The following is a 22,215-nucleotide window of genomic DNA, read 5'->3' as shown; positions in this document are numbered from 1 at the left end:
CTTGACGGTTGAGTGATATTACTAATACTACTTATACGTACTAAAGAATTACAAGTTAACTCGTTTCATCAAATTATATGAAACACCATTGTTAACAAAAAACATTTATTGTCCAAAAACATGTATACAAGTAAAAGTAACCACTGCAAATGGTGACATTGATTGAAAGCAAGAAACATGCAACGAGATGTATCTTCAGTAGACACGAGAAAGAGTCAGACAAAATAACTAAAAGGTTACATATGAGCCACTTGTCTAGGATATACTGTATATATATAAATCTTCCGGTCTAGTATATTAGAAAAGATATACAGCCCTCTTAGACTTGTAATGTTAAAATGAGCAATAAAATGCCAATGCAAAATCAATCCAAGGCAACAGGCTCTATACCAGGGCTGTAAAACCCCTGGTACAGGTGGTTGTCTTCAGTACCTCAACATTTAAAATGTTAATCACGATTAATCAGTTCAATCAATTAACACTTTAATTCAAGCTATTGTTAGCTGTGATTAAATCAATTACTTAACAATTTGCGATTTTTTTTTTTTTTTTTTTAAGAAGAGGAATATTCAGATGCAGTAGAGCAGTGAACAATTCTGCAATTAAGCCAGTGATAGCTAAGCCCCACAAACCAAACACAAATATAATCCACCCACCTCTGAGGGTGTCAGATGTTTAACATAACCCACTCACCTCTGAGGGTGTCAGATCTTTAATTGGCAGCTCATTTTAATATAACAGGTCCAGACTGGGCGAGTATTAACATCAGAGCTCAAAGGTAAAGTCTGAAAGTAGAATTAGCTTAGTTGGAGAGGCCATCATGATCTGGTCTTGCGATTTCTTGGGCAGGAGGCCCATCTTTTTGTCAGATGTGTGAGATTGATAAGTTGCTAGATTGGTCTATATTCACGTGGGCTGTCAACACCTTGAATATATTTACTTTACACTATAAACAGGTCACCATAAAACCGTTGTGTTTACTTTGAATCACAATATACACTACCTAGGGACCAGTCATTATTTAAAACAGGGGTTAAGTAAAACAGAGGCATGTGCATAGACCAGGGCATTCCAACCCTGTTCCTGGAGAGGTACTCTCCAATAGGTTCCTGTTTTAATTGACCCGATTCAGCTTATCAACCAGCTAATTATTACAATCAGGTGCACTAGATTAGAGTTGGAGCAAAAATATAAAGGACTGTAGCTCTCTCGGTACAGGGTTGGCGAGCCCTGGCATAGACACTACATTTACCTCTGTGTATACCTCTTGGGAGAGATTTGACACTTGCATTACTGGCTTGTGTTGGTTGCATTGCAAGAAAACACTTTGTCCATCCCATCTTCACAATCACAGCCAACCATAGTCATTGACTGGGCCCAACCCTTCCCACCCCCTTAATCCAAATATTTACAGTGCAGTTTGATGGCAATGCCAAACCTCCTAAAAGCCCCAATCACCTCAAGGAAGCCTGTGAATGGTGAGCATGTACTGCACATGGGAAGAGCTCGACAAGAAAGCGGGACAGACTACTTGGACGTTATAGTAAATAAAAGCTTTCCACCAAAGATGAATCTGAGTGAAAGCCCGTCTTTCGCATCTTTGTCTGTAGCTTCTTACTTATTGCCGGTTTTCCGAGAGTATGTTATCTGACAGGAAAGTGGATCACACCAATCAAGTTTTATTAGCCATGGGTACGAGCCTACAAACAACCCAGGTTACATAGGTCATACTGGTGCTCTACAACAAAGTGAGTTGCTCCATACCAGGGATTCTGTGTAGTAATAGCCGGCTTTTGGCAGATTAAAAAGAAGTGAAATGCCGATAAATAAAATTGCCGCCGGCCAATTCTCTGTGAGAAAAAAAAAAATCGAATTGAAAAATAATGCTTTTTAGCCTATTCATTGATGGAAATACCAGTCGATGCAAATACATATGGCCGGTCAAGATTATCAGTCTATAGGTTCATTTGCATAATTTGGTCTAATTAAATTGCCGTTTGTGTATTTTCGTTAGTCTTCATGCATCTTATCACATGCACACAGCATAGAGATGCAGAGCCTAATTTGAGCTGAAAATCTGTCAGAACAGAGGAGCTGCTGGTACAGCTTCTCAAACAGCGTGTTCCTTGCTGCTGGAGTCAAACGTGCTTTTACAAGCCCAATCATTGCACAACTAAATGCAATCGTGTGTTGAAATAAGATGATGGCCATCATTAAAAATAGCTACTATTTAATTTCTTAACTGGCAATAGAAGCACCCTTATTTTAAGTGCCCAGGCAACAATATGCAGGCTTCAGCGCGTCACACACCACTTAGCAATGAAATGGAGGGAGTATGCATTTAAAAAAAAAAATCTTAATTGTTTGAAACCTGAATGTTTTACTTCATATTATGAGGCATGTCTTCCCTTGCTTCAAAGTAGCCGAGCCAACATTCGACCGTAGAAACGTAAAGGCAATTTAGAGTTCCATATGCCATTGAAACCAGCAGCCTATTTCTCTCATTTTCTATTGGTTTTCAAATCAACTTTCTATCATTGTCCAGTATTGAAAGGCACAATCCTAGTCATATTAGCAACCCATGCTAGTTGTTGCATCTTTAGATTAAGAGGGGAGATCAAATGGATATTTTTTTATCCCATGAAACCACTCACAACAGTGTTTTCTTGCCAATTACATTACGGGACAAACATTCGCGAAGTGTGAAGAAATAATATTTGATCAACATTTTAAGCTAAACGTTCTGATCAGTAGCATCAGCCTCGTTGCTTTAACGTTTCTGTTTTGTTTTATGTAGCCTAGGCCTACTGGTTGTATGAATTTGGGCTCTATCGTCCCACAACTGTCCCAGAGTGTTTGGAGGAGACCATTTCTTTCTCGCACAGAACAACAAGCTGACCAATAAATAGGTTTATTGTTCCACTGTGGGGGATAGTAGACTGACATAGGTAGGTGATTTTTGCTGTTTGTTACTCGTCTTGTTGGCTGAGGACAAGTACACGTAGACAGTTCTAACATCTTCAAAGTGCGCATTGGAATTCGGTAAGGATGCACGCCGTTGCATCCTCGATTTGCATGTTCTTTTTTAGATGAATCACCATCATGTAAAAGTGATTTCTGTCATTCGGAGCACCATGGCTGTACGCCCTAAGCAGGTTACGCACACAATTCATATGGGTGGGGAAAATGTCTCAAATGTCCGGGGTAAATTAAAATGCTGCCAGTCAAATGTCCAGCACCACATTTTCCTAACAGAAACCCTGCTTCACACCATTGTTCACAACTCTATTCACCTATGTGTAACACTTAAAGACCAGAATCTAGGTTAACTCCAGTCTGAACATCCAAAACACTCAAATAGAATCCTTCTTAGATCGCTCTCGTAACCAAATAAAACCACAACTATTTACACATTATATGATAATGATATGGCAAGGGAGGGCAGGTGCCAACACTTAAAACATCGAAAGAGAGAAAATAAAGCACTGCAAGTTGCTCGATGAGGGATGTGTTGAACAAGATAATGTTCTGACGAGAAATCAACTTCAACATTTCACACAGGAAAACTGGAAATTAAGATTGGCTATTTCAATCGAATTAGCGGAGAACGTTTGCTGGATCATGTTTTGGAATCTGACCCTTCCATTTTGTAAACTCAGCTGCTGTAGTGATACCTCGCTCACTCAAAAGTGTATCTCGACAAAAGCTTTTCTGAGGCGAAGCTACAGTAAGAGGAGCTGGTGATTTTAAAGCAATTCAGTGCTCAGGGACTGAAAACTACATATCCCATGGTCCTAGCTGATAAGACCCAAAAGAGAGGCCTGATAAAGTGATCTTGAGACTTGTGAGTTCTATTTACCCATGGCCCCCAACCCACCTCCTTGACAAGTCTTCCCATCATCCCCACCCATCTGTCAACCTCTGTTTTAGTTTCAACAGTCCGGGTTTGTAGAATGAAGCTTTTGAAACAAATCAGCTTCTCTGTCCCTCCCCACCACTCTAAACCCCACCCTCTGTACCCCCTTCCCCTTCATCCTGGACCTGTGGCTAGTTCTTATCATCCTTCTTCTCTTCCTCCTCAGTGGGGTAGGAGTGCCATGTCAGGCGCTCCTCGTAGAAGGATATGACCACCTGTGGACATTTAATGTTGGCCTCCTTGGCCGGCACCAGGTCCGCCTCATCACTGTTCTTCCTGTGGAGACAGAATTTAAGGGTGAAGCCACTTAAACCAGTTGTATGTCCCACTCTCCCGGTAACGTATAGCGGAAAGAGTCAAAATCCCAATGCTGCCCAGAACTCACCATTTCATGAGGAACATCAGCTCTCCACTGGAGTCTGTGGCTCCAATGATCCGTTCGGGGTCAAGTCCACGAGCAAAGCCTCTGGGCTTCTCTGCCTGGAAGAATGATAGATAAGGAGAGCGATGGAGAGAAGGGGGAGAAGGTTCAGTACAGGACTACTTTCACAGTCTATAGTTTCAGGCATGTTCTTTAATATTGAAGCGAAGTACAGGCTCTCACCTCATCTTTCCTTTTCTTGGGCCTGCCTTCTTCACCCCCTGCCTCTGTGTCAGACTCACCAGCTTTCCTCTTGCCACCAGACTCTTTCTTGTAACTTTCTTTTTTGTTATGATGATTCTGCATGTACTCAGCAATCAGGTCAGGGCAATCCAGGTTGTCCTGTGGTTCCCATGTATTGTCCTCACTGTGGTAAACAAAAGGTCAATTTATACCTGGGCTACAACCATCAGATTCCGTTTCACCCCCCCACAAAACATCCAATTTTGTTGTTGTTTTATATAAAAAATGTGCTTTGTTTGGAGTGAAAAATTGAAGAACTGGGAAGGGGGGGGGATTAACGGAATTAGGTAAAAAAAATAATCATCATTTTTAGAGGGCCCTAAAGGAGCCTACGCAAACTTTTGTCAGGAGCTGAAGTTGGGTGATGTAGCCCAGTTCCATAATCTTTCCCAGCTGGTGAAGTTGGTGGCCCCTCTAATCGGGAAGCAAGACACTAACTTCAAAAGACAGCATTTCTGCGATTCCTGGCAACTGGCGAGCGATAGCTGTCCTAATGTTTAAATGTTTGATATTAGATTGTCACGGTGCCTAAGAGAGAACCATGAAGACAAGTAAAAGCTAGCCAGCTGACTATGTATGCTCATTTGCTAGCCACACAAAACATGTAAACAATATGTTAGCTAGCATTATTTAAAATGTTTCTTGCAGCTATATTTCTAATGTTTGGTGTTGGCCAGCATGTGGGCATACATAGCCAGCTGGCTTCATGGTTGACTTTTTCTCACAATGCCCATATAATGTTCTGAGCTCTTAAATGCTAAATAAAACACAAGTGTATCTGTTAGCTAGTTAAGTTTGCAGCTAGCTGGGTTGTTTTTTTTTACCCCTTTTTCTCCCCAATTTCATGGTATCCAATTATTGTAGTAGCTACTATCTTGTCTCATCGCTACAACTCCCGTACGGGCTCGGGAGAGACGAAGGTTGAAAGTCATGCGTCCTCCGATACACAACCCAACCAGCCGCACTGCTTCTTAACACAGCGCACATCCAACCCGGAAGCCAGCCGCACCAATGTGCCGGAGGAAACACTGTGTACCTGGCAACCTTTGGTTAGCGCGCACTGCGCCCGTCCCGCCACAGGAGTCGCTGGTGCGCGATGAGACAATGACATTGGTAATCAATGTCTTTGTGCAGGTGAGACCTACAAGAGCCTGTCCTTCCAATTTTGTATTGGACATGCAACAGTCTCTAAAATGATTCCAGAGACATGCAAAGACTCTTCCTAGAGCTGGCCGCCTAGCCAAACTGAGCCATCGGGGGAGAAGGGCCTTGGTCAGGGAGGTGACCAAGAACCCAATGGTCACTCTGACAGAGCTCTAGAGTTACTCTGTGGAGAATTTTCCAGAAGGACAACCATCTCTGCAGCACTCCACCAATCAGACCTTTAAGGTAGAGTGGCCAGATGGAAGCCACTCTGCAGTAAAAGGCATGACAGCCAGCTTGGAGTTTGCCAAAAGGCAACAAGACTCAGACCATGAGAAACAAGATTCTCTGGTCTGATGAAACCAAGATTTAACTTTTTGGCCTGAATGCCAAGCGTCACAGCTGGAGGAAACCTGGCACTATCCCTACAGTGAAGCATGGTGGTGGCAGCATCATGCTGTGGGGATGTTTTTCAGCGGCAGGGACTGGGAGACTAGTCAGGATCGAGGCAAAGATGAACGAAGCGAAGTACAGATAAATTATTGATAAACCTACTACAGGGTGATCAGGACCTCAGTGAAGTGAAGGTTCTCCTTCCAACAGGACAACAACCCTAAGCACACAGCGAAAACAACACAGGAGTGGCTTCGGGACAAGTCTCTGAATGTCCTTGAGTGGCCCAGCAGGAGCTCGGACTTGAACTCAATTGAACATCTCTGGAGAGAACTGAAAATAGCTGTGAAGCAACGCTTACCATCCAACCTGACAGAGCTCGAGAGGATCTGCACAGAGGAATGGGAAACACTCCCCAAATACAGGTCTGCCTAACTTGTAGTGTCATACCCAAGAAGAATCAAGGCTGCAATCACAGCCAAAGGTCCTTCAACAAAGTACTAAGTAAAGGGTCTGAATACTTAAGTAAATGCGATATCAGTTTGTTGATTTTGTATACATTTCTAAAAACACGATTTTGCTTCATCAAGTAACAAAATATGGAAAAAGTAAAGGGGTCTGAATACGTTCCGAATGCACTGTACTTTGCCAACCACTGGCAAGTGTTCCACACGACCACTCGTCTTAAGACAGAGACCGTGGAAACCATTGTTGACCTTGCACAACATGCTCTGTGAGGAAAACGGAAACCAATATGCCCGGCCAACCAGAGGGCCCAGGGGGTATGACAAATCCTGTTGCATGGTGACAAAACCCGCAGCTACACTACCCCATGGGTACCAATAAAGAGATTCAAAATTATAAACCAATAAATGTACACAGGATTGTATGTAATGTATGCCAACTTCATTTATATATGTGACTGGCATTACAAGCATTAAATTCTTCACTCACTCTGAGAAGCCTTTCCATTTGAGCAGAAACTCAACGCGTCCCTTTACCACCCGTCGGTCCAGCACCTTCTCCACCACATATTCCTCCTCCTCTTCCTCTACCACCTCCTCCACCTTCTTCTTGGTCTGCTTCTTGCCTGCTGTTGCCGCCAACTTGACCTCTTCCTTGGGGGGCTCTGGTGAAGGGGAGGAGTGCAGAACAGTTTGGTTAGACTTCATAGACTTTGTTCACGGCTATAAATCCCCATGATTATGGTCACACTTCACTACGGTCAGGTTGAGTCAGATTACACAGGTGGGAATCGTCCCAAAGACATTTGTTGGGCTTGCTTTGCCAATCAAAATACAAATGATGTCTTTTCTGCAATTAAGCAGCAGTTCCAGCATGGCAACCTCATGGATGCAAACTGGTGAGGGCCCAAAAAGGTGACTTAAAAATAAAAAAAATTGCATTGAAACATGCAAAAACAAAATCCCTGCTCGGAGGAAGGCAGGTTTTAACTAATTAAACAACAAAGAATATGATCTACATGATCAGTCTCTAAAATAAAGTGGTTAATGTGAACCTAACTCACAGCTAAAACATGTAAAGAACGCAATCCAATGTTATTTGTTGCCTAGACTTTACCGCAAATGACACGCAAGACTTGAGAAAAAAACAATACAGTAATATTGCAGTTAGCCATGACAGCCTTTATAATAGAACACTTGTGACCACACACCTATATTGCATTTGGGGGAAAAACATCTTAAAGTAGAAATAGAATGAAACAAACAGGCATTCTATTTTTGCTCTATTATATTGGCCACTATAGTAGATGATCAAGTGCACAAGGCTACATGTGTGCAAAAATGACATTCATTGAGTTAAAAAAATATATATAATCCCCCCTCACTCACACACACGTTACTGGCAAGTTGAACACAACAAAAGCAATATATTTGGGCTACATTGCACATCATACACTTTCTGCATGTGGACATTTGTTCTACAATGTGCCAGAAAAAGTGAGAAAGAGGGAAAGTGTGTGGTGTTCCTTTCACATCTATAGTGGCATCCAGCTTAAGCCAGGCCCAGCTACACTTGATCCCTGAATCCACTTGTTTAACGAGCAATGCCTCAATCTCACCTAATTCTCGCATTCTGAAAATTAACCACATACTGTAGAGGGAAAACATATGTTAACAGATAGTGGTTAGTTTGTTAACATTTCACACAGATTACCAGGGTCCAGTAAGCAACGTTAACACAACGTGAGGAACGGCAAGGAGTCGTAAACCAGTTAATACTATAGCGAATTGGTTAGGTTACTAATGTTAGCTCATCTGATGTTGTTGACTTTATTAGCCAGCTCACTTTCACACATTAAACTCAATTATTTGATCAGTTAAATTGGCTAATGTTGCTCAACATTTATCTGGCCAGCTAACAGAGAATTTGATCCAGCTAGCAAAATACTTAACAATGCTAATAATACTTGTTCCACCCCACTTTCTACCTCACCTCAAACTTTCCAAATGCCAGTTGGTTTCTACAGATAGTCTAGTCTATCCCAAAAAAAGAATAACCAAGGTTTCTCAAACTATAAATCCACCTCTAGCTTGGACCAAAATGTTAAAGAGCTGGACTGCACTAGAGGTCGACCGATTAAATCGGAAAGGGAAGATTAATTAGATCCAATTTCAAGTTTTCATAACAATCGGAAAATCTGTATTTTTGGACACTTTTTTTTACACCTTTATTTATCCTTTATTTAACTAGGCAAGTCAGTTAAGAACACATTCTTATTTTCAATGACGGCCTAGGAACGGTGGGTTAACTGCCTTGTTCAGGGGCAGAATGACAGATTTTTACCTTGTCAGCTCGGGGATTCAATCTTGCAACCTTACAGTTAACTAGTCCAACACTCTAACCACCTGATTACATTGCACTCCACGAGGTGACACGAATGCAGTAAGAAGCCAAGGTAAGTTGCTAGCTAGCATTAAACGTATCTTATAAAAAACAATCAATCACAATCACAAGCTAAACTAGTAATATCATCAACCATGTGTAGTTATCTAGCTTGTCCTGCGTTGCATATAATTGATGCGGTGCGTATTCGCAAAAAAAAGACTGTCTTGCTCCAATGTCTACCTAACCATAAACATCAATGCCTTTCTTAAAATCAATACACAAGTATATATTTATAAACCTGCATATTTAGTTAATATTGCCTGCTAACCTGGCTCGTTGCAAACTCTGAAGACTATTTCTTCCGTACAAAGACAGCCAACTTCGCCAAATGCGGGATGATTTAACAAAAGCGCATTTGCGGGGAAAAAAAGCACAATCGTACCATAAACATCAATGCCTTTCTTAAATCCAATACACAGAAGTATATATTTTTTAAACCTGCATATTTAGCTAAAAGAAATCCAGGTTAGCAGGCAATATTAACCAGGTGAAATTGTGGTCACTTCTCTTGCGTTCATTGCATGCAGAGTCAGTGTATATGCAACAGTTTGGGCCGCCTAATTTTCCAGAATTTTACGTAATTATGACATAACATTGAAGGTTGTGCAATGTAACAGGAATATTTAGACTTATGGATGCCACCCGTTAGATAAAATACGGAACAGTTCCGTATTTAACTGAAAGAATAAACGTCTTGCTTTCGAGATGATAGTTTCCAGGTTCGACCATATTAATGACCTAAGGCTCGTATTTCTGTGTGTTATTATGTTATAATTAAGTCTATGACTTGATAGAGCAGTCTGACTGAGCAATGGTAGGCACCAGCAGGCTCGTAAGCATTCATTCAAACAGCACTTGTGTGCGTTTTGCCAGCAGCTCGTTGATGTGCTTCAAGCATTGCACTGTTTATGACTTCAAGCCTATCAACTCCCGAGATTAGGCTGGTGTATCCGATGTGAAATGGCTAGCTAGTTAGCGGGGTGCGCGCTAATAGCGTTTCAAATGTCACTCGCTCTGAGACTTGGAGTGGTTGTTTCGCCGCAGTATTTGTGGAGCAATGGGTAACGCTGCTTCGAGGGTGGCTGTTTTCGATGTGTTCCTGGTTCGAGCCAAGTAGGGGCGAGGAGAGGGACAGAAGCTATTCTGTTACACTGACAATACGGAAGTGCCTATAAGAACATCCAATAGTCAAAGGTATATGAAATACAAATCGTAGAGAGAGAAATTGTCCTAAAATTCCTATAATAACCACAACCTAAAACTTCTTACCTGGGAATATTGAAGACTCATGCTAAAAGGAACCACCAGCTTTCTTTGTTCTCATGTTCTGAGCAAGGAACTTAAACGTTAGCTTTTTTACATGGCACATATTGCACTTTTACTTTCTTCTCCAACAGTGTCTTTTTTTTTTGCTTTAATTAAACCAAATTGAACATGTTTGATTATTTATTTGAGGCTATATTGATTTTATTTATATATTATATTAAGTTAAAATAAGTGTTCATTTTGTATTGTTGTAATTGTCATTATTGCAAATAAAATATATATTTTTTAAATAATGCAAAATAATTTAAAACAAATCGCCCGATTAATCGGTATCGGCTTTTTTCGGTCTTCCAATAATTGGTATCGGTATTGGCGTTGAAAAATCATAATCGGTCGACCTCTAGACTGCACCGTTGAAAAAGTAAAGGCCACAATGTCCCTTGTTCAGGACCCTGTCTTTCAAAGATAAGTTGTAAAAATCCAAATAACTTCACAGATCTTCATTGTAAAGGGTGTAAACACTGTTTCCCATGCTTGTTTAATGAACCACAAACAATTAATGAACATGCACCAGTGGAACGGTGGTTAAGACACTAACAGCCTACAGACGGTAGGCAATTAAGGCCATAGTTATGAAGGGCAATAAATTGCAATGTCCGTACTGTGAGACGCATAAGACAGCGCTACAGGGAGACAGGATGGACAGCTGATCGTCCTCGCAGTGGCAGACCACGTGTAACAACACCTGCACAGGATCGGTACATCCGAACATCATACCTGCAGGACAGGTACAGGATGGCAACAACAACTGCCCGAGTTACACCAGGAATGCACAATCCCTCCATCAGTGCTCAGACTGTCTGCAATAGGCTGAGAGAGGCTGGACTGAGAGCGTGTAGGCCTGTTGTAAAGCAGATCCTCACCAGACATCACTGGCAACAACATCGCCTATGAGCACAAATCCACCGTCACTGGACCAGACAGGACTGGCAAAAAGTGCTCTTCATTGACGCGCCGCGGTCTTGTCTCACCAGGGTTGATGGTCGGATTTGCGTTTATCGTCGAAGGAATGAACGTTACACCAAGGCCTGTACTCTGGAGTGGGATCGAGGTGGAGGGTCTGTCATGGTCTGGGGCGTTGTGTCACAGGATCAGACTGAGCTTGTCATCATTGCAGACAAACGTAACGCTGTGCGTTACAGGGAAGACATCCTCCTCCCTCATGTGGTACCCTTCCTGCAGGCTCATCCTGACATGACCCTCCAGCATGACAATGCCACCAGCCATACTTCTCGTTCCGTGCGTGATTTCCTGCAAGACAGGAATGTCAGTGTTCTGCCATGGCCAGCGAAGAGCCCAGATCTCAATCTTACTGAGCATGTCTGGGACCTGTTGGATCAGAGTGAGGGCTAGGGCCATTCCCCCAGAATCGTCCGGGAACTTGCAGGTGGAAAATCTGGTGCAGTCCATGAGGAGGAGATGCACTGCAGTACTTAATGCAGCTGGTGGCCACACCAGATACTGACTGTTACTTTTAATTTTGACCCCCCCCCTTTTGTTCAGGGACATATTATTCCATTTGTTAGTCACATGTCTGTGGAACTTGTTCAGTTTATGTCTCAGTTGTTGAATCTTGTTATGTTCATACAAATACTTACACATGTTAAGTTTGCTGAAAATAAATGCAGTTGACAGTGAGGATGTTTTTTTTTGCTGAGTTTATGATTCATGGATATCTGATATCTGAAGACAAACGAGATTGTGTAAAGGATGATGATCAAAGTAAACAGTAACAGATGAGTGCATAGTTGACAAATGTGTGTAGAGGGTGGACACAATGCAGTACATATTAGGCTGGGTAACACTGTTGGGAGTTGCGCAAGACGTGAAAAGTAGCGTTGGTTTGTTGTCTTCCTATATTGAACACAGACCCATCTACAATTTGATCAATTATAAACATTTAAAAATACCTGAAGTTGTATTTCAAAAGTAGTTTGAAATATTTTGGCATAATATAGGCAACATTTGAAATATTTTGTAGTGACGTTGCGTTTTTTGGAAGCTCTTTTTTTTCTGGATCAAACACGTCAAATAAATGGACATTTGGATATATATGGACGGAATTAATCGAACAAAGGGATCAATTGTGATGTTTATGGGACATATTGGCGTGCCAACAAAAGAAGCTCGTCAAAGGTAATGCATGTTTTATATTTTATTTCTGTGTTTTGTGTAGCGCCTACAGGGTTGAAATATGCTACCCTCTTTGTTTACTATTGTGCTATCATCAGATAATAGCTTATGCTTTCCCTGAAAAGCCTTTTTAAAATCTGACATGTTGGCTGGATTCACAACGAGTGTAGCTTTAATTGACTATCTTACATGTGTGATTTAATGAAAGTTTGATTTTTTTTTTACAATTTTTTAAATTTTATTTGCCGCACTGCATTTTCCCTGTTTTTTTTGCCGAAGCGGGACGCAACCGTCCCCTATTCCATTAGAAGTTAACTGACTTGCCTAATTAAAGGTTACACACACACGCATACACTGACCAAAAAGTTATTTTGTTGGCATTTGCATATATCCCCATTACTAGTAAATCATCATCAAAACTTGCTATGTTGTTCAGTCATTTCATTCTCAACCAGGATTTCTATGGAACAGCGTTTGGGTCTTTGCATGTCAAAAAAGATACGTCAAATAACCCTAATTGACGTGTCAAATAAGCTTGTTGACCAATCAGGACCTGAATATGACTGCATGTCACATAATAATTTAACATGTTCATAGTTTTAGTTCTTACACTATCACTCGTATTTCATGTCACAACGATTCATCGATACGTATGCTATGATGCTGGTAAAGTTGTCTCGCACATCTACAGTGCTGGTCATTAAAAAAGCTAGCTAGCTCACGGATTTAAACAATGTTCTTCCCCAAAAACATATCAAAATGACACTCTGTTTCAGTAGCTATAGTTAGCTAACTATATAGCTAGGTGTCATCTAAAATAACCCTAATTTATAAGACCGTTCTTATTTGATCCATCTATGTGAAGCTAACCACACAATAAGGATTAACCACAATAGTGGACTTTGCGGTTTGCCTTCAAAATAAAAGTTACTGACAGTGATGCAAATGCATACAAATAGTAGAATTATGCCATAATTGAATAGATCATGCTAAACGAGGTTGGAATGTTGTTATATAAACCAAAAGACAATTTGTTAATTTGACAAAAATCTGTTTAAATCACACAATGTATTATACTTTAGAGTGGCATTGGGGGCATACATATTTCACTGTACAGCCTTACCTATGGATTGTGGATCAATGACATGAGGTATCAGTCTACTCAGTGACACTGAGAGAGCATTAAGCATCGTAGTTCTTATTGCAGGACTGAAAAAAAACTGTGAATTGAGACAGATTTCTTGTCAACCTATGTGTATTGAACACTATTCCTGAGGAAAAACAATACTGCCTTGGAGTCTGATAACTGAGGAGGACATTGGGAAAAAATATATTGGGTATAGAGTAGCCGGTTACCCCATTTCATTAATCCACAATCCTTAAGTAAAGCTGTACAGTGCAGTATGAACGTCAATACACACAATAGATTGACTGTGGAGGGGATTTCACACAGTCACAGTCACGCAATAAGAGCTACAACGCTAATATTTGAGTAAAACCTTCACAGTTGGGTTCTGTGGGTGTCAGCAAGTAGACTGATAACCCATTTAATTGCTTCACATTCCAACCTTGTTTAACATTATCTAGTCTAAATATGGCATGAATCCACCATCTGCATCACTTTCAAATAGGTACTTTTACTTTGAAGGCAAACTGCAAATTCCACTATTGTGCCTAATCCTTATTGTGGCTAACTTTACAACACATAACCCGGTCAGGTTGAGCCTCACTAGCCAGATGAAGCTAGCTGGCTGCTTATAACGTTAGCTTTGGGCAACAGGGTTAAGTAGCTGGCAAGCTATTGTTTATTTTCATGAACTGAAGTTCAATTTTAATAAGCGAACAACAATACTTACAAGGATACCGAAATCATTGCTAAGAATAGCGAAAATGACTGCAGTTTCTACTGTTCATTGTTTTCAGACTGGTTGTATTGGTGCTAGCTAGGTACCAAGCTAAAGCTAAGCTAGCTACCCCAGAAGTTGCGGTTGAACAAATAATGCTTTTTTACTAACGCGATATTGTAAACACATCATTTCGTGGCCGGTGTTTGCAGACTTTTCTGTACAGCTTTGACAGTGCTACTGATAGTAGTGGTGGCGCTTGGCTTGCACTTGCAAATTTAGAACACACAACATTCTATAATAGAACTGTTATTTGACTTGTCAAATCAAAAGCTTATTTAACAAGTCAAATAGTGTTATTGTCAAACAGTGTTATTTGACGCATATCTTTTCTGACACGCAAAGACCGAAACCGCGTTCCACAGTATGTTGTGAAGCAAATAGCAGTGACACTATTACTGTGTAACTCCGGTAGGGCAACATCTGAACAATAGCACACTTGGTAACAATGTGTACCGGTGCTCGACCAGTCACGAAAGGCAACATCACCCACGACAGAGAACGGTTGATTGTCAAGAGCAATGAGTTCCATTATCTTGGCATTAATGGATTTTGCCTTTGAGTGGTCTCGCTGAAATCTTCTTACTCTTTCAAATTGTTGTCTGCTCGATCCACACAGCAGACATTGTGGGCTAGGTCAGGAATGCTGTGTTGCAGGTTCAGCGCAAAATTTTACGTTGCGTCATGTACCTAAGTTATATAAATATGCATGTCAGCTTTGACATCAGTTTTTCACATTGGCGTTAAACTAGACATTGGGCCGATACCGATGTCATTTCTAGCTAATATCGTCCGATTCCGATATGTTCACCGATATATCGGGCATCCCTAATTTAAATTATTTATTTGAAAATGTTTTAATAGATTTGAATATTTGTAGCTACTTAAGTAAATACCGGCAGCCAACTTGTGCAACACATTGGGAGAAAAATAACATTGCGTTCATTTCAGCTGTCACATTATTATGATGCTTACGTTAGTCCCCAGTCACCTGGTGTTTGTTTACAAGCACACAAAGACGAGAGACCGGAGCCTTGAGTCACTCACTGTCGTACATTATGCGCCAGGTGATATAATATATATGAAATTCACAGCTAAATGTTTGCCAACTAGATATCTTATAACTATTAAGGGCTCCCGAGTGGTGCAGCGGTCTAAGGCACTGCATCTCATCTCAGAGGCGTCATTGGGAGTCCCATAGGGTGACGCACAATTGGTCCAGCATTGTCCGGGGTAGGCCGTCATTGTAAATAGTCATTTGTTCTTAACTGACTTGCCTAGATAATAAATAAAAAGGTTACATTTTTTTCTATGTATGAAAAATAAAATGTGCTAAATGCTCTGCAGTTTTGCAATTGGTTTACTAATTCAGTAGCTTGTTAGCTATCTAGCTAAGTGGTTAGATTCTTCCAAAATCAAGCATTCACTTGTTAACAGCAGAGAATCCCCTCCTGGATCAAGAAACCTAATATTTGTTATACGTGTGCAGCAAACTGTGTATCATTTGAGTTACTTGTATAGTTTAGGTCAGAAACTGTACAAAATGTTTTCAATGCGCTTGTTAGCAGTTAGTTAGCATTCTCTATGGAATGTACTTGTTAGTATTGCTAACCTTCAGATTACAGAGTATCAGTGGGGTTTGAAAACAGCGGCCCTTGTGTTCAGTGTCGGTATACCGAATATCCCAGTATGGCACAAGGTCGGTATAAAGGTATGACCATCTGGATAGCGCCCAAGCCTAGCACATATCCCCCTAATCTTGTCATGGTGGGCAACCAAGTCAGAGAGAATCCTCTGTATGCCCCACGCAAAAAATATTGAGGTAATTCCTGTTCTTGAGCAGAAGCGCTTGTTTAGGTTCAACTTCTGAAGAATGACGCAGGCTACATTACATATTCAAGAATTGGAGGTGAGTAGGAATGCAGAGGGAAAGATCTCAATTGCATAATCTTTGCATCCTCTCTCCTTCTCAAAACCCATTGGATGAGAAGGCCAGTGGTCTCTCCCCTCTGACATTATCCTCCAATGGGTTTTGCGAAGGAGGCGAGGAGAGGACGCGAGCATTATGCAATTGAGATCTTCCAGAGGTGATTTCCACATGGAGTGGAGAAACAGCAACAAATATGGCACTGACAGCTGTCAGTGTAGCTAGCTAGCATGATAGCCTTATCTAGCTAGCTAATGTTATCGGTTGTTGCTAGGTCTTTAACTACACCGTATTCAAAAGATTAGCCAAGTGGCTAGGGCTGGTTCTGGATTTGTCATAAGCATTTAGAGAAAGAAACCACTATCTTTGACTTCGCCATCTATTGTTGTCTGCAATGTTCTGGAATTTTCCATAAAATTGTGACTGCTGAGCTACCATAGAAAGTTTTAAGTTGAAGCTCCTTTAATATGAATAACAATGAAAGGTTTAGAGACATGTTTTTCTATATTGTAATGGACACGGACAGTGCAATATTTGGTTGGTGGGCTGCAAATCAGCCCGTGCTCATGGTTCTCACAGAGGAAGTGAAATGAGACTTCAATGACTTTGCTCATGATGCAAGACGCAAATTAAATGCAACCACACCCTAAGTGCATCGGACACAAAACACCAATACAAATGTAACACAACAAAATATATAACAAGTTTCTTGAAATTTTCATTATAGGATAGTGGATTCTAGCTGCACCAATCAAAGCAGTGGAGCGTGTTGTGAAGCAATGGGAAAATTAGTCTTGCCGCAGGTGGACAGAGAATTCTTCTTAGGACCAATGGAATGGTCGAAAAAGAACAAACCCCGCACACCGTGACTTGCAAAACGAATTCACACCAAAAATGTAGTGTTCAAAACCATTAAACTTGGGGCGACGGGGGAATCAGGGTCCCAAAATGTTTGTTTTTTTACAGACTAGCTAAAAAATAAGTCAAACTTACAAATTATCCAATAGATTATGATAATTTGCTGGTAAAAATGTGGAAATGCAAAAACAACACCTAACTTTGCAGGTTTTTCTTATTATTAAACAAATGCCAAGCTAGTTGATTGTAAACATTCAAATAAAACCCAGCCCTGAAAAAAAAATGTAGACAGAAGTATTAGCACGTCATCTCATAGGGGAAAACACATGGCAATGACACGGAAAGTAGATACCACTTCGGATTTCCCACTTCAAGCCAAAATACATCATACATTGACTAAAGCGATCAACTTAAATCCTTGTGCAACATCATGGGTAAGCTATGTTTATTGTCTTTTACCCCCACCAAATTTTTGGGGGGAATTTTCACTTGTGTGCGTTTAAATTCTGCCGAAGCTTGCCAGTCCACCACCCAACCCTATGGCATTCATAAAATAGAAACAATGGATTACCGTTTGCATTTGTAGAAAGTTGATCTACACCTTCTGTGGTAACACCAGTAGTAACACTAGGGATCACATCGCTAGGGGCTTCTGTAGCGGTAGCAGTAGGCTCACTCATTTTCAGGCTGGGAGGAGGCAGTGGAACCAGTGGGTTCCTTGTCAACAGAGCTAAACAGGGTGAGAAGGGGGGGGGGGTCATGTATCAGAGGCATAAGGGAGAAATCACAGATGGAAGTAGAAAATGGCATTGGTAGGGAGAACACATGGTATCGTCTCTCAGTCAATCGACTACTAACGTGTAATGCATGCATACTACTACAGCACAGATAGAACAATGAGACAGAACAATGAGACAGATGTTTCATCGGATGTATAAATGTGAAGCAACCAGCTGGCATTTCCACTCACCACCAAATATGGTGATGAGAGGAAGACCAGTGGTCAGCAAGTGGGAGAAGATGGAGCGAGATGGATTTTGGCCATCATCCTGCTAAATTTCTCATCTATAAAACATTTGATCTCAATACAGTTGTGACCAAAACTAGAATCTGTTACAAACAGAATGGACTAAGTTATGTAAACTTTATCCTTTGCGAATCTCTCCATAACAGAAATATGCAAATACATGCTAGAAAGCGCCAATAAGATCTCGCTAGATCGTGCTTGGCTCAGCCAAACTCCTTGCTTGTTCTGCCTATGATTCATTTGCACCTATTGGAAAACAGGCTGTTGTCTATCTTGGGTCAGTAATTTTTTTTTAAATCTTTGACTACAGTTCCTACTATGTGGTCAGTACTAAACGCATGGAGCGGCAATATGTTTATATTAAAAGAGCTGGCATGCATTGATTGTACTGCAAGTCTGCAACTAATGCAAACAAATACAAAGAAAAACACATTTGACAAGAATCACTCTCGGTTTGTCATCACTATTTCCAGACATATTTATGACTACAGTCTAAATGATGGTACACTGTTGGTGCGATTCCCAGAGGAGAGCCCTAGGGGTTGGTACCCGTCTCAAATACATGATCTAGGCAGGGGGTAGGGACTACACGAGTTCTTGAACATTCCATTGGGCTGTAGCCTTGACTTGGTGTAGACTAATGCACACCTACCAATATCGTAGGAAAGTTTGAAATTATTGTGCTTCTGACATTTTAATCAGACCAGCAATCATGCAGTCAAACACATAACATTACATGAGACTCAGCAGGTGAAGGGGTCAAGCTTCAAATCTAGACATCAACGCACAGTAATGCCACATACAGTCAAATCAACTAAAGCACACAATCACTACAAACCACTGGCTGAAAACAACATGGTGAGAACCAGAAGGTCTGGAGGAAGAAAGGGGGGTGGCACACACATCCTGGTTCTTATCCTTTAGAATACAACACCAAGAAAACGCTTACCCCCACCCCCTCTTAACTGAACATTGGGGTAAGCTGGGGTAAAACATCACTATCATACAAACACTGACAACGCAAATGTATTAAAAACATAATTAAATAGGACATCGTTTTTCAGTGTCATATTTTTGTAGGCTAAACAACGCATTTGAGTGGCAGCGTTGATGTGCAATTCAACAGCTTATTTAAAAATGTAAGTAATTTCAAGAAGGTGATGATTTCTGTTTCCATTGCCCTATTTGGGTAGATTTGATTTTAGGTGCACGCTGCAGTTCGCTGGTGGCTTTAACGTTAACAGACAATGCCAATAAATGATGCAAATGTATTTGTATCATAAGCAGTCATTTCTTTGCTACCGCACGTTTCCTCTCTTTTATGATTAGCCAATTCGACGAGACACATTCCTGCTTGAAAGAAGGCAATGAAATGTAGCAACCTAATCGTTTTCCTACAGCAATAATAACGGGCATTCACGCAATGCAACAAAATAACAACATGGTCAAACACGGTAACTGTAAAGGGCTACGCACAATTGCAATGTATTAACCAACCCGTTCCCGCAGCCGTTTCACATGGTGGTGCTAGGGTTTTTTCCCCCCAGAGCTCTGGAGACGGAATGACTAACGTTAGTCGTCCATGTTGACCTGAATCATAGCACGAGCAAACTACACGACCTCGCGCGAAAACAATGTAAGTGAATACTCAAAAGCAGAATCCGCATGCAACAATGTAGCAAGATGCACATTGCAGGGTCAATATATTGGCCTAATTGAAATGTGCTTATTACGCATTGTGCATAATAGAAGGTTAACGCTGGGGGGGGGGGAGAAAACCGCTAAAGCGCAGAAGGCTATGGTGAAGTAACTAGCCACTTACCTTTACAGAGAATTGACTCGAATGAATGAATGGTCGGAAATTTTGTTAATTTTATAAAATGGATACCAATGATTTATCTAAACAATTTTAGCGCTTATCTTATATAAATATCAGCTTGTAAACTCTATTTTAAAAATACTCTTCTCGTTTAAGCGTAAAGCTACAGACAAAAGCCATCCAGTGCCTCCTTCGTACCCGCCAACTCCGGCCGAGCGTGGCTACGCAGCGTGTTATTGTATGGCACCATGGGAGATGAAGTCTTTAAACATTTTATTTTTCTTTCTTTTCTCTATTATACACATATTACTCAGAGATGTTTGATTATCTTTAATTTCAATGTTTAGTTATTGGTCCAGCATGTCAATGAGTAGAGTAATTACTTTACTTACAATGTCTTGTACTTGGTTCTATTCTCTAGAATTCCAGGATTGATTGATGAATTTACCATTTAAAAAAGTCACATTTTAGAAAGCAGTAGTAATTCAATAACCTATGACACCAACAGTTGTGGAAGCCTGAACACGTCTCCCCCCCACCTTGCTCTCCATGTTTCTCTCTTCCTGTTGGCTGGTTATCCTTCACTGACTTCAGCCAGTGAAAAGCGACTGGCAGACATTCTCTTCTCCTTCTCCATTGCCAGATGTATTTTTAACTGACTGCACTAGCATGACTGCACCAATATTTATATCATACATATTCTGAAGGTATAGCATCTCCGATGTCCCGACTGGCAAACTGCTGTATGTGAAAACACTCAGACCTCTGATGAAGATGTCACCCATGAGAGGTGCCATCTTCACACTCTCTGTGTCCTTTGGGATATCATTAGAAGCCATCCTGTTAATTGTTTGATTAATTATAATACTTAACAGTCAATAGCCCAGACAAACAATGCTTCCAGAGATGGACAACAAAATGTGCACTCGTTATGTTGTCATGTAAATCAAAAGGAACAGACGAAAAAAACACAGAATTAATGTGTAAATGATTTAGAACTGGGCAGTGATGCATGCTAACAAAATATCAGTAAATAGCTTGCATTACGTGCACACGCACTAGTCAAAGTTTTGTTAAAAAGAAGACTACACTGCTGCAGAGCTTGGTCTTCCAGCTGACACTGTATCCAACATGTTTGTATTTTTATTACCTTTATTTAACTAGGCAAGTCAGTTAAGAACAAATTCTTATTTTCAATGACGGCCTAGGAACAGTGGGTTAACTGCCTGTTCAGGGGCAGAACAACAGATTTGTACCTTGTGGGGCAGAACGGCAGCTCAGGGATTTGAACTTGCAACCTTCCGGTTACTAATCCAACGTTCTAGCCACTAGGCTACCCTGCCGCTCTGTGTGTGTGTGTGTGTGTGTGTGTGTGTGTGTGTGTGTGTGTGTGTGTGTGTGTGTGTGTGTGTGTGTGTGTGTGTGTGTGTGTGTGTGTGTGTGTGTGTGTGTGTGTGTGTGTGTGTGTGTGTGTGTGTGTGTGTGTGTGTGTGTGTGTGTGTGTGTGTGTGTGTGTGTGTGTGTGTGTGTGTGTGTGTGTGTGTGTGTGTGTGTGTGTGTGTGTGTGATGTGTGTGTGTGTGTGTGTGTGTGTGTGTGTGTGTGTGTGTGTGTGTGTGTGTGTGTGTGTGTGTGTGTGTGTGTGTGTGCTTATTATTATCATTTGTATCTGGAATGCACAAACAAAAGCCATTAAACAGGATCACTTCTGCATGCTCTTCCACATCTACAGTATGTGATCTTGTCAACACACACAGGGCCATATCCTCTTTGTTCATTTGACACAAAAAAAAGAGCTGTACTTTTGGAATGGAAATGCAAATGCCTCTTCATTTCCCATCAAAACCATGAATTGAATCAATTGGATAGGATTGAAATAGACGAGAAGAAATTAACTCATAGGTCTGTATGGGCAGGTGGACAGTGGACAGTATAATGTATATTTGTTTACGTAGATCCTAATTGATTTGACTGTGTGGAGAAGCGTTAAGGGTCAGGCAGGATGCCTAGTGATGTGATCATGTCCCCTGTCTCCTGAGGCTAGGTAACGCATGTGTTCTTCAAATGCACAAATACATACCACACACACACGCATGTATGCACATAGACACGCATGCAAACACATCTATTCCCCCTCCAAACACACACTGCACCCCTACCCCCTTTTGCATGTACACAAACACATGCACACATAAG

General features: G+C 41.0%; 1 protein-coding gene across 3 annotated transcripts; it reads right to left on the bottom strand.

The window, feature by feature from the left end:
- Positions 1-88: 88 nt before the first annotated feature.
- LOC135555813 (chromobox protein homolog 1-like) lies at positions 89-20,243 on the bottom strand. 3 transcript variants are annotated; one of them, XR_010457900.1, is made up of 7 exons: positions 20,024-20,243; positions 17,746-17,904; positions 7,071-7,245; positions 4,521-4,704; positions 4,302-4,396; positions 694-4,192; positions 89-656 (listed from the first exon to the last, which is right to left on the bottom strand). XR_010457900.1 is itself a non-coding variant. In XM_064988561.1 (6 exons), exons 2-6 carry the CDS (start codon positions 17,852-17,854, stop codon positions 4,048-4,050), a joined length of 708 nt encoding a protein of 235 aa, XP_064844633.1. In that variant the 5' UTR covers positions 17,855-17,904; positions 20,024-20,243; the 3' UTR covers positions 89-4,047. The 3 variants fall into 3 exon arrangements, 2 of the variants coding, with proteins under 2 accessions (XP_064844633.1, XP_064844634.1); XM_064988561.1 differs by having other exon boundaries at positions 89-4,192; XM_064988562.1 differs by lacking the exon at positions 20,024-20,243 and adding an exon at positions 19,678-19,897 and having other exon boundaries at positions 89-4,192.
- Between the last annotated feature and the right edge of the window lie 1,972 nt (positions 20,244-22,215).

The sequence above is a fragment of the Oncorhynchus masou genome, chromosome 15 (genome assembly GCF_036934945.1).
Source record: "Oncorhynchus masou masou isolate Uvic2021 chromosome 15, UVic_Omas_1.1, whole genome shotgun sequence".
Lineage (NCBI taxonomy): Eukaryota > Metazoa > Chordata > Actinopteri > Salmoniformes > Salmonidae > Oncorhynchus > Oncorhynchus masou.
The sequence above is the reverse complement of the archived record's forward strand: the minus strand, read 5'-3'. Positions and strand labels throughout refer to the sequence as shown.